Here is a 14,509-nt window from a genome sequence, read left to right as displayed (position 1 = left end):
AAACAACAATCTAAAGATTAACTCAAGTACAAACCATTCTGAATCTTTTAGTTATTGGAGAAAGTACAACAAAACAAACAGGAGGAAAATATGAAGCTAACTAATGTCATTTTCTTGGATTCAGAAGAATTTGGTTCAAAGAATACAGAAACAGTGATACTGAATTTCAAGAAAGCAAATATTTTCCCCATCTCCTAAGACATAATGAAAAGAAATAATAAAATCCAGCAAGTAAAGATACTATGGCTCAAGTGCATGACAGCCAACAGTCCTTTATACATGCAGAAATTTGCCATGGAGCTTCACAAACTGCTCAAGAGCTTAAGGTTTACGTTGTAAAATCTACGTTGTACAGTGCAGATATACTGTGAAAGGGTACTCTGCGATCGCATGCTGCTGCTACGTGCCTGAGATAAAGAAGCTAACCAGCCTAATAAGTTAATGATAGCCAGAAGGCCTGAAGGGAAAATGAAATTGCACAAGGGAAAAGTTATTAGAAAGAGAGTGGGTTTAATACTGAAGACGAATTCCTGAAGTTTCAAAACCTGCAAAGATATTAGTGGCATCTCTAGTGCAACCAAAAGCTGTGGGTGGTTCCCCAGAAGTCCAGGGAAGTCAAGTTCTGTAACTTTGCCATTAACAAAATACTGGCATGTTCATGGAGGAAAAGTAAATGTCACAGGTCTGCTTTACAGTCCTTCTGTTACAGTGCCCCATGAAACATTACTGCAAGGAGTTATAGAGGTGTGTGTGGGGGGGGGTTACAAAGGAGTAACAAAGGACATGAAAAACTCTGATATACCGAGTTCAGAAAACTAATAGGTCAAATCTCATTGACAACTTAATGCAAGTCAGCAGTGCACTGACAAAATTAACAGAAATACAAAGCTGATGAGAAATTACCCTTTGTACGCTGGAAATAATTTTCTTATTACACTTGAGCTAGTCTAGTGAACCACTACTTCAGAAACCAGAATTGATACTTCTGTAATTTAGGATCCCTTGATAGCAAATTCCAAGTTTTCCAATTTAGCTCCCATGAAGATAGCCTGAACACTTCTAACCCTCTGCACTAAGTTTTGGAAACGTATCCACAAATTTACAGTTCTTTGCATGGAAACCACAGCTCAATAAACCTTCCATTAAGGGGTTACTAACGCTTTACAATGAAAAGGAAAAGCTATGAAATAAAGAAAACAAATTATTTTCTTGGCAAACAAGCAGGAAGGTCAATTCCCTCTTTGGCGGGGTCGAAACAATCAGTCCTTGCTCATTTCCGTCAGGAAAGCGAAAAAACAGAGGGATTCCCCTTTGGCAGCATCACAAGGAAATAACAGGATCTCGCCTTTCCCACTGGAGCACGAAGAGGTTCCCCTTTCCTCTGCCTCTGTGAAAACACCGATGGCTGAGTTGCCATTTTTCACAGCGCTGCAGCTTCCAAGTTCAGTCTATCGCTTTGACTGCTCTCAAACACAAACGAGTTTGTATCTTTGCTTCTAGAAGCATTTTACTCTGGCCTCCCCGTGCTGCCTGGTCCCCATACCTGAGAAACTCGGCTAGCTTCAAGTCAGAGCCTCACCGTGCCTCTTCCTTCCAAGGCACAGCTGAACGTACTCTGAGGCATGGCCTCTCTCCCTTTCTGGAAGACACTGAAGAGCAATCGAGGTAGATACAGCTGAATTAAACCCTCAGTACATCTCACAGCACGACACTTAAGCTAGGCTGGATCAGGACAAATGGTTTGAATGTTTCCTCCAATCTACAACCCACCTTCAGCAAGTCCCTCCCCTAGCCGAGGGGCGGCAGTTTATTCAACAGGGTTTTTTCCAGTCTGCAGTTGCCTCTCGGGCTTCATGGCCTGTCTTCTTGCCTTTAGGTATGCCCTCGGTGTGCATGGTGCACAGTGCACGGACTTCAGTGAAGGCTTTTTCCACACCATATGTACATTACACGTTACAGCCGTATGCGCAAGTTCCTCTCTTCCCCCCAGAAGAGATGGTTCTGGAAACCCATTCCTAGACGAACACTTACTCAGAGAGAGGAGAGGAGAGAAAATCGGCTTGTGCACATGCTGGGCACATCGCTCCCATGCTAATAAGCCCAGTTATGATGCAGAAAAGAGGCTACGGTGTACACTTTTCCCCTTCTTTCACAATTTGGGGCCTGCCCACTTGCTTTGAAAGCGTGAAGGCTCTGAAGGTCTTTAAGCCTGCCTGTGGTACCTGCAGATCACCACCAGATGACTAGACAGGGCAAACCACTCGGGTGAAGCCAACACTAACACTTTTATTGTTATCTCATCCTCCACCTCTTTACTTACTCACACATTTTTCCTCTGTAAGTGGTCTGGATCTAACTTGCCGCAACACAGACTGCAGAATTTTGGAGCGGAGAGAGCAATTTCAAATAAATCTTTGTGCAATAGATGTCTCAGCCTGAGACTCTCTAGCTGGGACGCTCCAGAAATCCTAATGCAATACCATTAATTATAAAACAGTTCATCCAAAAGAATTCAGCATGGGTTACAAAACGCTGGATTGTTACTTTAAAAAACAGGCGCATACTGGTTCATAAAGGAATTCTTTTCAGGAAAAGAAAAAATGAATGATTGCTCAAGATAGTAAGATGGACAAATTCTGTTTTCTTTGGAATCATCCCAAAAATCTTCTCAAAGGTCAAGTAATTATAGTCAGACATCATAAACGTTTAGCTGTGCATGCTACAGATTCACATCATACGTACTTTTTATAGTCAGCAATGACTAGTTTTCTGCTTTCCTTTTATGTTGTGTAAGATGATTTCGATTAAGAACGTAAGTAGAAAGGAAGGAAAACTGACTACTTTTTACAGTAAAAGTTGTACATCCTGGAATCTGTTGCTCTCCATTGCTTTTGTCAGCAGGGAGACGGATGTTCAGAGAAAGAGGGAGCAAGTGAAAAATGACACTGAAATGGCTGCAGTAACAAACCTGGGAAGATGAAAGTGACCTATAAGAAAACATAGCAAACTATTCAGGAAGAAAAGCAAAAGTTTTAATAAAAAACAAAACCCAGCACTCTGGGAAAAGACAGCAGCAAGTAATACACAGGAGCACTGTGTTTAAGAGACAGACTACAGAACAAATTTGATTTCCCCTTGAACAGGACGAAGTAGCCAGAGCCTGACTAGAGTTGTGCAGTGAAGAATAACTATTGTAAGCTAACTCCCTGCCTTTGTAAAGCAGGCAGAGCTGCTTTTGTGCCAGCTGCTGTGAGCTCGAGAAGAGTAATGAATTCTACTGTCAATCTTCTGCTGGCATAGGCTAAAGCCAGCCTGGGGTCTGTTCCAACTCATGCCAAGGCCAGCAGTTCAGCCAGGGATTTGTATCCGTAATTCCTGTCTCATGTATACCAAGCACTACATAAATGTGAAGAGAAATTGCTTCCTAAGTAAGACTAGGGAATATTAAATAAACCACCCCACACTTTTCAACACTTGCAGAAAATGCAGGGAAAGAAGAATGCCTGAGAAGGGCCCATTCCAGCCTTTTGTTTTGCTAGATGAATGAAGTAGTACTTTTGAAATGAGTTCTTAATATGATGATAAAAATTGATCTGAGCACCGCACTGGTAGCACTGATTTTTTTAAGCAACCAAATCACCTATGAAAAGCAGAAAACAAAAACTATAAGCTGTACTGGTTTCACATGAAGTTATTCACAAATGATAATGCAGAAGGAGTTGCCCTAGGAAGACAGTATGAAAAATTAACACGATCCAAGGAAGACACTGACACTTGATATTTGAGGCTCTGATGTGTTTAAAGATAGCAGTATTTGATACTCTTACAACCACTGACAAAATATCAGGTATAATAGACTTTAAAAAAAAAATAAACAAAAACAAGAAAATAATCAAATCTATGTAAGTTTTGCATTTAAAAAGATTCGATTCCATTGCATTTATATTACTCTTGGAATTCCAAGGCAATTTTCTAAAAGTCTGTTGGCACACACGCACTGAAGCAAAAAGAACTGACTTCATCTTCCTAAATCTATTACTGTGACTACTGCGACCTACTAATGTGATCTAACCCGCAGATGCTGAAAAACAATGGACTACAAAAGAAAATTCTCTTTGAGCACAGAACTCAGTCATCCAAGGAAATAACTCTCATTTCTGCCAGCTGATCTTGAGACAGGGAAGTGCTCCAACATTACTAACATCATCCAGGCTTCTGGGAAGCAACTGCGCTGGATCAGTTGAAGCAAAATAAGCGTTCACCACCATAAAGCAATGACATTTAGTAGAGGAGAACCTCTGATACTTGTTTAGCAAATTTTCTTCCCAGTGGTCCACAAGAATTAAGCGGCAAACATGCCAGTATTCTCATGTGCACCGGCCAATGTCACCACACAAAGCAAGAAGCCCCCTGATGCTGGAACCAGTACAAAAATGCTTTGGATATTTTTGGCTTTCTGAGTCATTGAATCATGAGCTGCACCACTACCACTGATACAAACACCAATGCTACAACTGATCCTATACACCAACACCCCTGCATGGTGTGGCTGGTTTACAACAGGAAAGCTAGAGTTCCTTGGAGGACACGGTCCCCCGAAAGTAGTGGGCTTTGCAAGGCTTTAGAAGGCCAAGCAGCCTCAATTTTCCACACATCTAAATGTTCTGGCAGTGCCTCCAAAGTGTTCTACAATGACTTATGCTGAAACAATGTTTACATGTCATTCGGAATACACTAATGGTCAAAGAAGAAAAATGACCTATAAAGGACCTAACAACGATGTTTAAGAAACCATTATTTTTAATTCCATTAAACTAAACAAGCGTGTCTAAAGACAACTATCTCAACTAGCTTCATGCAAGAAGTTATGAACCCAGTAAAGGAGATCTTTATTTAATTGTCTCAGAGAGAGAAAAACATCTACTGTAAGCCTAGTCTGTTGCAGTTCCTTCTCATGTAGAAATAAGTTCATCTTCTATGGTAAGCAAGCGTAAGTAATGATCCCATTAAAATCTACAGTCACAAAACCCCTCAAAACTTTGGCCACTAACTTAGCTGTAACAAATATCAAGGATCTGCTGGATTTCGGATTTTTGTTTTTGCTTTTTTTAGTTACACAAAGCCTAATAAGGCAATTCTCAGGAAGAGAAGAAAAAGAAGGTGTATTTCCCAAACCAGACTGTATAATTTGGCAGTTGCATTTTTTCTTTCCTTAGTGGAAAAAGCAATGCTCTTACCATATGAAGTCACTTTGAAGGCATCCCAAATAAAGGACTGAAGACAGTCAGGACATTAATTTATCCTGAAGAAAGAAAAGACTATTTTATAAAAGAATGTAGACTGTAAAAATCATCCAAGAGGCAGCAGCTAAACCTTTCTTGGAATATTTTCAGCCAAGGACAGAATGGACACCAACTAAATATTGCGTAACAGGTGATAGAGGCGAGCACCACAAAACGGAAAACTATTATAACAACCCATTCAAATGCAGATTTTTTCCAAACCAAAGCTTTAAAGAAAGAAGAGTTGTGTAACACTCATGTTTTTAAACCCTCCTTCACAAGATTCCTTATAAAGTAACTGCAGTTACACGACAAGACTATCGAGTGGTGTAACGGGTGCAGTGCCATAGAGCATTAGGCGACAGATGCGGACGAGAGGACACGAGGGGAGATCATGCTTTAGGTTACTCCAAACAACTGTGGGGTGCTACCAGCTCAAACCGAAAGCAATTTTAGAAACTGGTTGTAGAGGAGAGCTAGAGACCGGGATGAGGAACAACAACAACAGAAACCCGCAAGAGCTTATCACGGATGGGAAAGTTCGCTCAGAACTGTCACCAGGGATTACAAAAAGCACCTAGCAGGGAGAAAGCCACCACCACGCTGCTTGGCAGCCCTCCGCGAGAGCCACACAACAGGGCATTTCTGAAGTTCTGCAGCACTCCTGTGAAGAAGCATAAATCTGCACTGCATGGATAATTTATACTTCTGGATAAAGAAAAAAAAAGCCCCCCCCGCTTCCCCTCTATCCCCAATTTAAAGCATTCTGCAAAGGACTTTCAAAACTGAAAGGATTGTTTGCTGTGAAATACAGAAAACAGACAAAACTAAACCACAAACTCCTGTTTCATAAACATTTGCAGGAAATACTAAAATCCTTCTGTAACATACTTAAAACTAGCAGACTAACATTTATAACCCATAATAATCCTACTTAGATGTTCTCTGAAACACCACTGCACTGACTCAATAATACATAATCCCAGCTATGAAAAGTATTTTTCTTAAATGGTTCTGCTAAGCCTAAAACCAACATCCACTCAAACAAATACATTTTACAGCCTTCCTACTAACCTACTACTTGTGGAGAAATAATTCTCTGGTGGACCAGAGGAAGTGCTGGATAACAGAGTATTTATGTAGACTTGCATGATTCGTAGACTACACCAACCGCATTCCTCTAGGCTGCTGGCCCCAGAGGGACGAAGAGGAATGAAGAGGGTTCTGCCCTACAGGAGCCCACAGCCTAAAACCAGGCAGGGGAGGCGGCGCAGGATGAGTGAGCTCACAGCGGCAGTGATGACTTCACAAACCAGCAGCTCCCCACCGCTAAGACACAAGCTGGTCTGCATCAATAGCAAGTACCGAGTGCTCCCACTGCAGCCCCAGGTACTGAGTTTTTTACTGTGAGACAACGCACACCCTAATTAATTTAACGGTGGGGAGCCAAAAGGAGCCAAAATCAAAATAAATTCTCTCTTAACTATAATGCAACTATAGTAAAAGCTTAAATTCCCTCCGAGAGCCTTTGTCACAACAACTCTGCTAGCACAACTACACCGAGAGCCTGCTGGCAGAGCCCCAGCTCATGTTGACAGAAGATGCTCTTCTGCTGAGCTGGCAGTCCCATCGTGTCAAACCAGCTTTGTCCTTTCCTTTCTGAAGCAGGATTTTCTTTCAGTGTGCTGCTTCCGTGACCTGCCCCCGCTGCCACAGCAGGGCCTGCTCTACCAACAAGGAGCTGCGTTTCTCATCCAAAAGACTTCTTGTTAACTTCCTACAGTTCTTCTTAAAAATTTACGATTCACTGATTAAATACTAATTACTATAACTTTGGTATTGGAAAATAAAGACGATTCTGGAAGTGTAGGGTGAAACTCCAGTTTCAGGCTATTTATATTTATTTTGCAGATAGCACAACTTCTGAGATTCTTCTAAAAAGCTTCATGAAAGATGATTTTCTCTCAAGCACATGGGCTAAGGAAGCATTATACCCATTTCAGAAGATGAAAATGGTTAAGTAACAAAAGGAAGCAATGAGCAAAAGAAATTGTCTACTTGGTATTAAATTGGTTTCCTTCTCAAGCTTTCTACACTACTATCCTACTTCAAATGACTGAAAGGTGAATTTAACCTGCTATTGCAAAAGCAAATTTTTCTTCCAAGCACCTGTCTGAAAGTTTAAGTAGCAGTTTAAGCAGTCATTAACACTTCTGTAACTGAAAAAGCCGCCAAAAGCTTAGAACTAAAATAACAGTGAAAAAAATCTGTGTATAAATGACCATATTTTAAAAATACAAATGAATATTCAGTACCATCACTTGAATACTGCCTTTCCAACCATGCACGGCAGAATGATGTACAGCGGTAACTAGCTGAATGCATTCTCAGTTTTTCCTACGTTAATCTGCGAAGGGGACAGAAGTTGTTCATGCTGTGGAAACCTGTCCCGAATACCACTACTGACAGCTGAGCCCAAGTCTGCCATAAAGTATTGTAAAATGGGAAATTGTTCTGATGCCGTTTCCTAGCACTAAGTTCTAGAATGGCTTTTTTACTTGGGTACAACACCATACACAACCTGCATGGCTAAAGTGCCTGAACTGAATTCACGGAGCACTGGGAAATACAGCAGAGAGAGAAACCTGAGAAAGCTTCACCTGCCTGCATCCTTCCACACGGAACTTTTCAGGTCAGCTCACAATACCAGCATTTTTAATTCCCCCCTAAATGTAGAGAATTAGGCTATTCTTGAAGTAAACGGAAGTCAGTCCACACATTTCACTCAAAACCAACAGGTTTGTAGCTGAGAACTCTGATGGCAAATTTTACAACCTTATTTCAAGTAGTGATTGCAAAGAGGAAAAAAAAATCAAAACCATGAGGAGTTTATATTTGTGGCTTGAATGATGAAGTATGTTACCCACTTCTGAATAATACTTACTGGGAAAGAGAAACATAGCACAAACATGTTCAGTTACAACTGGCATTCTTCTACTATACCTTTTTTCTTCCCCTTAGAAATAACATACCATGCTTCAGGGAAATATATTATTTCCATTTGTTACATTTGAAGAAAAGAATGTACTTTAAGAACCCTAACTAGGAATCACTGGTCAACCACAATAAGCTATGATATTAAAGCTGGTACATATCCTTTTCAGTAACAATGACAACAGGGTGGAGTCTTCAAAATGGTATTTATACCATCAAAAATTATTTATTTAAAGTTTAATTTTGAAGTCCAAGATTATTATTGTCTGTTCTGGAAACAAAGAAAACAATTTTTCACAAGTCACAACTCTGGAAACTTAAAAGCCGACACCCAGCAATATCTTAACATGAAGAGTAATGAGCTAGTAACGTTGAGAAAAATATGCTACTTCCAATTCAGCGACTGGGTGCTGAGAAGTAATTTCTGCTGCAATGGTGGTTTAAAAAAGACAGCTCCCCAGCTGACTCCCTTGAGAGGTTCACATATCCACAGAGGATCTTATAGAAGAGAACGGACACTACGCTTTAGCTGGTCAATGCATTAATTTAGCATTTAACACAACTTCAGCGCAAACACTCAAACATTTGCATGGACTGCTGCTGAAGCAGTTCAGGCACACGCACACTCACCAGTCCACCAATGCAGCCGTGAGTGCCACGGCTTCTTAAACTGTCCAAGTATGACTTGGCTGAATTTACCAATCGTGCAGAATCGTCTAATTGTGCAGAAATTTCAATGTTGATATATTAAAAGACAAAGAAATAATGTTTTTTTGCAGAATCACTTAAAATGGCTGGTGATTACTCACTGAAGCTTAATCCATGAGATATGTGATAGGTCCCTGTGATACTAAAGACTAAGAAATGTATTTATATATTTTTTCTATCCTTAATTAAGAAGCACACAAACTAAAGAACCATCTTACCTGACAGAGTTTTGCTTCCTGTTTTCTATTTTCATTAAAATTTGTACATCTGACTGAGGAGACATTGTATAGATTTTTAATCTGAAAAAAAAGAATAAGCAACAGATGAAGAGACAATGATGTACTTCAGACTCTTATCATCCATAAGAGATGGATATCTTTTGTATGTCAACAAGCAAAAGCATTTATTTCTTCATAAAAAACAAGTATTTGCCATATGTTGAGTATCTTCTAAAAATTAGGGCTATAATTACTAGTGTGTTTTTCTAATTCCTCCAAAGAAAAGGTTCACTGCAGATAATTATGGTCATATTTTTTAGAATTACAGTTGCTTTATTTGATCTGTATGCTATGAGTCAACGTCTTAATCTTCTACTGATTTAAACTTTGTGGCTATATTCCAGGGTTACTTAATTGTGAAAGTTGGGATGGTTTTTGCCACAGGAATTAAGGATGTCCTGCTGACAGGGACCTCAACCTTACATATTGAAAGTGCAGCTACTTTAAGCAATCTATTCAGGATGACTCCTTTCTTTTATTAGTGAATTAGACAGAAAGTTATTCAGTACGCACCTTTGACAAACTACAGGATCTGACTCCACTGGATCAATGTAGGGCTTAAGGATATCGGTGAGCGTTTTATCCTCTGGCACCCTTTCACAAAAGATAAAAATCAAATACATAAGACATGCTTCATCGTGTACACAAAAATCTATTATCTGAGTCATTTAAAGGAAACTGTGTATTTGCGTGCTACAGTGGTACAACTGAGCACTTTATAGGAGGATTATAAATGTGTATCAATACAGCACAGGTAATTGACAGCTCTATCTCAGTTTCAACACTGGGACTTCACTGGCATCCACAAGGAGTAAACAGATGAGTATCTCTAGTTTCAAACCCTGCAGCATAACATGCTGTTCGTACAGCCCAGGAGTAGATGCGGGCGTACTTCTCATACCCCTTCAGGCTAGGAAAAAAAGAGAAAGAAGGATTTGTCAATAAAAGCTTAGTTTGGGGATTTTGGAAAATGCGCTTATGGGCTTTCCTACAAAGGAAACAATGCAACCATTTCATTGTATGTGAAGGTCAGCTCCAGCGCGCAAGCGGAGAGGAAAGTGAAATCCTGCTGAATCCCTGCTCCACGAGAACAGAATAGATTAGCTGTACAGCATGTCACCACCATGAATATACATGCTGTTCTCTTTACATCAAGGAAGGACTAGCAATGAAATATTTCACCTGATTTGAAAAGCCCACTAGCTTTCAAGGACTAAAATACTACACAGCGTTAATTTAAATGCCCCTGTAATTAAGGCAGAAAATAATATTAAAGTTTACCTTGTATAATATAAATATTTAAGAACTGATCAAAATATTTTCCAGTTTAATTCCAGCAGAAGAATTTAAACTTTATACAAATCTGTTTATCAAGCTCAGTACCTTTTTAAAGTGTATTCAGCATGACAGTGAGGAAATACAAGCTTCAAATGCCAGTAGAACTTTTGCTCCCTGAAAAGAAAGAAATGCATGCTGTTAATGCCTTACTAGTGTTAGCTGGTAACTGCCATTTTTTTTCCTATGATAAAGCCTGGTAGCCTATGACACAAGTGCAGAATACAATATATAGTAAAGATTTTGAATGGCATTTTCAAAGAGTAAAGCAGCACACAGAGGAGCTGAGAGGGGCACTCAGAAAGAGGCAATGATCCCAGCTCCTGCTGAATTTCAAGTCCTTTTGGGGTGAAAACATCTTCCTTGCAAATACAGGCACGGTACCACCAATCAACTGATCAGCAACATTTCACGTTTTAAAAGGGAACATCCTCCAGCTGACTTTCTATGTGCACAGCTGCCCTTTCATTTGAGAAAAGGAAAATGCTTTTTGGCATATCACCCAGGCCAGACTGCCAACCCAGCACAACAACAACAGCCACAGGTCCGAGCTGAGGCCAGGCTCCCCACAAAATAAAGGACCCGTCTTTCTGACCAGAAAAGGTGCTGGGGCAGGAAGGGAAGCTGCGTTTTGGCATAACAGGGTTAACAAAAGTTGGAAGGAATAAACGCTTTACAGAAATATCAGGAAACTCTTGGTAGACACAGAAATTGATGCCACAATCCCTTCTCCACTTTGTGGGCTGTAAAACCATCTTCCCTTTAAAGCCAGCGCAAGTAGTACCTGAGAACAGAAACTCCTGGAGCATGGTTCCAGCGCAGTATCGTGTCAAGAAAGGCAGTACTGCCTACAGGACACCCCTCTATGACTAGAAAATCTCTGGCTTTGTCTCTCATTTGCAGAGAATCTGCAGAAGTCAATAATGACTTAAGACCAGCCATTCTTCCTTTCGTTGTTTCAAACTCTCCCACTCTGTATGGTGCATGTAACAATCTTCTTCTAAATGAAATCTCATAAAAAAAAAAAAAAAAGAGCAGTCTAAAAGGTAGGTGCAAGGCCCTTTGCTCTGGTTCCGAATTTTACACTCGTGACAAACAGTACAGATTTGGGAGAGGAAGGAGGGACGGACTAGCGCCATTTAGAAAGCAGACGCCAGACATCTAAGTGAAGCACAGGAACTTTGAGCGGTGGTGGTGGTACTTTTTTTTTTTTTTTTTTTATAAACTACTTAAGAGCTATGAATCATTATATCCAAGATAATCAGCATCGGTTATGCGAAGGTTCTGGTACCACAATTAAAAACAAACACATTGTTGCTCCAACTTGCTCTCTCATTTGCTTATCGGGCAGATGGAACATTATCCAGCGGGGTCTAGTCAGCTGCGGAGACAGGGTATGTGTATCCAGCAGCAAAACAGTCAACAAGTTAGTTGCTAAGCTCAATTAACTATCTTATCAATTTTTAAATGCAGGCTCTTTATGAAGCGCGCTTACCAAATATTCACTGCCTTATCTAGTTATTTCTGGGTTAAAGCTAAGCTTTACAGCTGAACTATGCTTCCTGCAGTGTAAGTACAGTGGTCTTCGCTTTTACCAAACAAGAAAGGGATGGGGGGGGAGCAGCAAGCAAGAAGCACCCTTCCAAGGAGTTACTGATCAAATACAATGAACTAAGGAAGGCTAAGGTCCACAAAGTAACATGCAACAAGCTCACTGACATCTTGCCTCGTGGATTTTATGCTATTTTGCATATTGCTATGATGCCGACTTAAACTACTGAACTGAAAAAGTTTTGAAGTAACTCAAAATCAGTCAGTTTAATGGAATTTTTAAAGTCTTCTGCAAGGTGAGTGAAACAAAGTTTTTAATTCTTTATCCTCACAACTGAAGGAAGCATCAACACCAGCATGTGCACAGAGCAAGCTGCAGTGGTATCTGGCATTTAACGTGGCACAGTATTAATGCAAAGCACCTTCCCAAGCAGGCTTCGGTAAAGGTTTGCAATCTTTAAACAGAAATAGGCTCACTATCATTAGCTGCAGTGACCACTAATGATGGGTAGGTATGCTTATTAAAACACATACTTACAGGACCGTTCGTTATACACTGTCCACTAACTCGGGGCTTTCTAGCAATTTTTCATTTAATTCACCACCGACTTGTTCAAACAGGCCATGCTCATGTATTCTAAGTGACCAAGCCTTGTAGTGACGTGAACTTTCTTTCTGCCAAACCTTTAATCAAGACGGCCGGAGCAGTGGGAGCACTGCAGACCTGCCTCTCCCAGCTGGGCCCAGCACGGTGTGACGCAGGTCACAGAAGCCCGGACGTGGCCTGTAGGGCTGGCTCTAACACAGGCACTTGAAACAGAAATGTTCCAGAACTACTTCCAGCTATCTGCTACCTGTTGCTAGGAATACTCTTTGTGTCTGCAGAAACTGTAGTCACACAGCACATCCTGATTTCACATGCAAGACCAGTTCCCTGTGGGCTCACTGAGGCAGACTCAGTCCGTCGCTGCAGCTGTATAATCAGCTTAAGAGGGCTCTTTTCAGACTTTCACCCAGCCTCCCTCCCCCTTCCAGGCACAACCTAGTCCACGGATTAGTGCACAGAAAGAGTTATGAATCAGAAGTCTGAACTCTACATTTAAAAATATCGTTCCTTGTCAGAAGGTTCCACTGGAAAAACAGAAATGTCGATATTGTCAGCACACTAAAACCTAAACCGGTGTTACTTGCTTCATCTCTCTTCGAAGTATTCTTGCCTGAACGTAAATGGCAAACAGTAAGAGGTAAGACAGACTGAGAGCTAGGTAGAAGAAGGCAAGGGATAAAGAAGCTTAGAACTGGAATAGCCTCACACACTTTGCTGTCAAATGAAGCCTTGAAAAACAGCAATATTTTTACACGGTAAGTTTCCATAAGTAGAAAAAATTTGTAACGACCTGCTGGATCCCTCCTATTAAAGTGAAGCATCCCTCACCATCACTGATTTCTGCTCAATTAGAGAACTTGATGCAACTGTAGATGCTATCAAAGCTGCTTCACAAAAAGTTCAGATTAAAATTAGATATCCTGGCTCCAGATCTCACTGACTTCATTTTCCATTATGGCTCACTGGGGTAGTATTTCCTTCAAATATAACTGTCATGTACCATGTTCATTTTCTAAATGAAACGCTTAATTGAGTCAGTCATCTGCAGTTGAGTAACAGCTCGCTGCTCCAAGTGCTCCACGCCGCTCAGCTGCCGAGCAATGCCAGCCCATGGTTTTCTTGAATACCAAGGCACTGACTATAAAACTACCAAACTGCATGGATCTGGATGAGGCGCAGCACATCCTTGATGCCAGTAAGAGCAGCATCATCTCCCATCCCTGCGCCGCTTGGCTTCATATCCTATTTTGCCTGCTTCAGAGCCATACAAGCCGATCAGAAGCAGAAAGAGAAGCCAAGCACCGCTTCCCTTGCGTGAGATGTAGCTGCAAATTATGCTCAGAGCTGCACAGGCTGTTCTGCAATTACTGCTCTTCTACAACAAATAACCCTCTCCCTCTTGTTTTACCTAAAACTTCCAAAAAACTACTTTTTGTAATCAACTTCAGTTTTCCTCACTGTTTTTCTTCTACTGAACCACAAGCAAGTGATATTTCAATTTCTGAAAGCTAGAACTGAAAGATTTTTATTTCTGATATTACAAAGACTGCAGTGACATGCACAATGTGGCTGTTACCTTCAAGTAGCTCTGGGCACAGCTGCAAAGGTTTTCTTCACTGCCTTTTACATTTAACGCAGCACCCAGGGAGATGTTCCAAGCTCTGTGGGTGTATGCAGTACGGGTGCTGGGAGGTACAGGACAGATCTAGCACCTGCCTAGGGTGCTACAAAGGATTTTGGGACTTGGAGCCCCC

The 14,509-nt window shown here is 40.9% G+C and overlaps 1 protein-coding gene across 1 annotated transcript in view; it reads right to left on the bottom strand.

The window, feature by feature from the left end:
• The window catches only part of ZNHIT6 (zinc finger HIT-type containing 6), a 33,413-nt gene that overhangs the window by 11,129 nt on the left and 7,775 nt on the right, over window positions 1–14,509 (bottom strand). Inside the window, exons 6-8 of the mRNA XM_067001236.1 lie at window positions 10,646–10,714; window positions 9,776–9,856; window positions 9,203–9,283 (exon numbers count right to left, since the gene is read on the bottom strand). Coding sequence (XP_066857337.1) covers window positions 9,203–9,283; window positions 9,776–9,856; window positions 10,646–10,714 — 231 coding nt within the window. The remainder of the gene's footprint in view (window positions 1–9,202; window positions 9,284–9,775; window positions 9,857–10,645; window positions 10,715–14,509) is intronic.

This window comes from Anser cygnoides, chromosome 8 (genome assembly GCF_040182565.1).
Source record: "Anser cygnoides isolate HZ-2024a breed goose chromosome 8, Taihu_goose_T2T_genome, whole genome shotgun sequence".
Lineage (NCBI taxonomy): Eukaryota > Metazoa > Chordata > Aves > Anseriformes > Anatidae > Anser > Anser cygnoides.
Note: the sequence above shows the minus strand (reverse complement) of the source record. Positions and strands in the feature narration are given on the sequence as shown.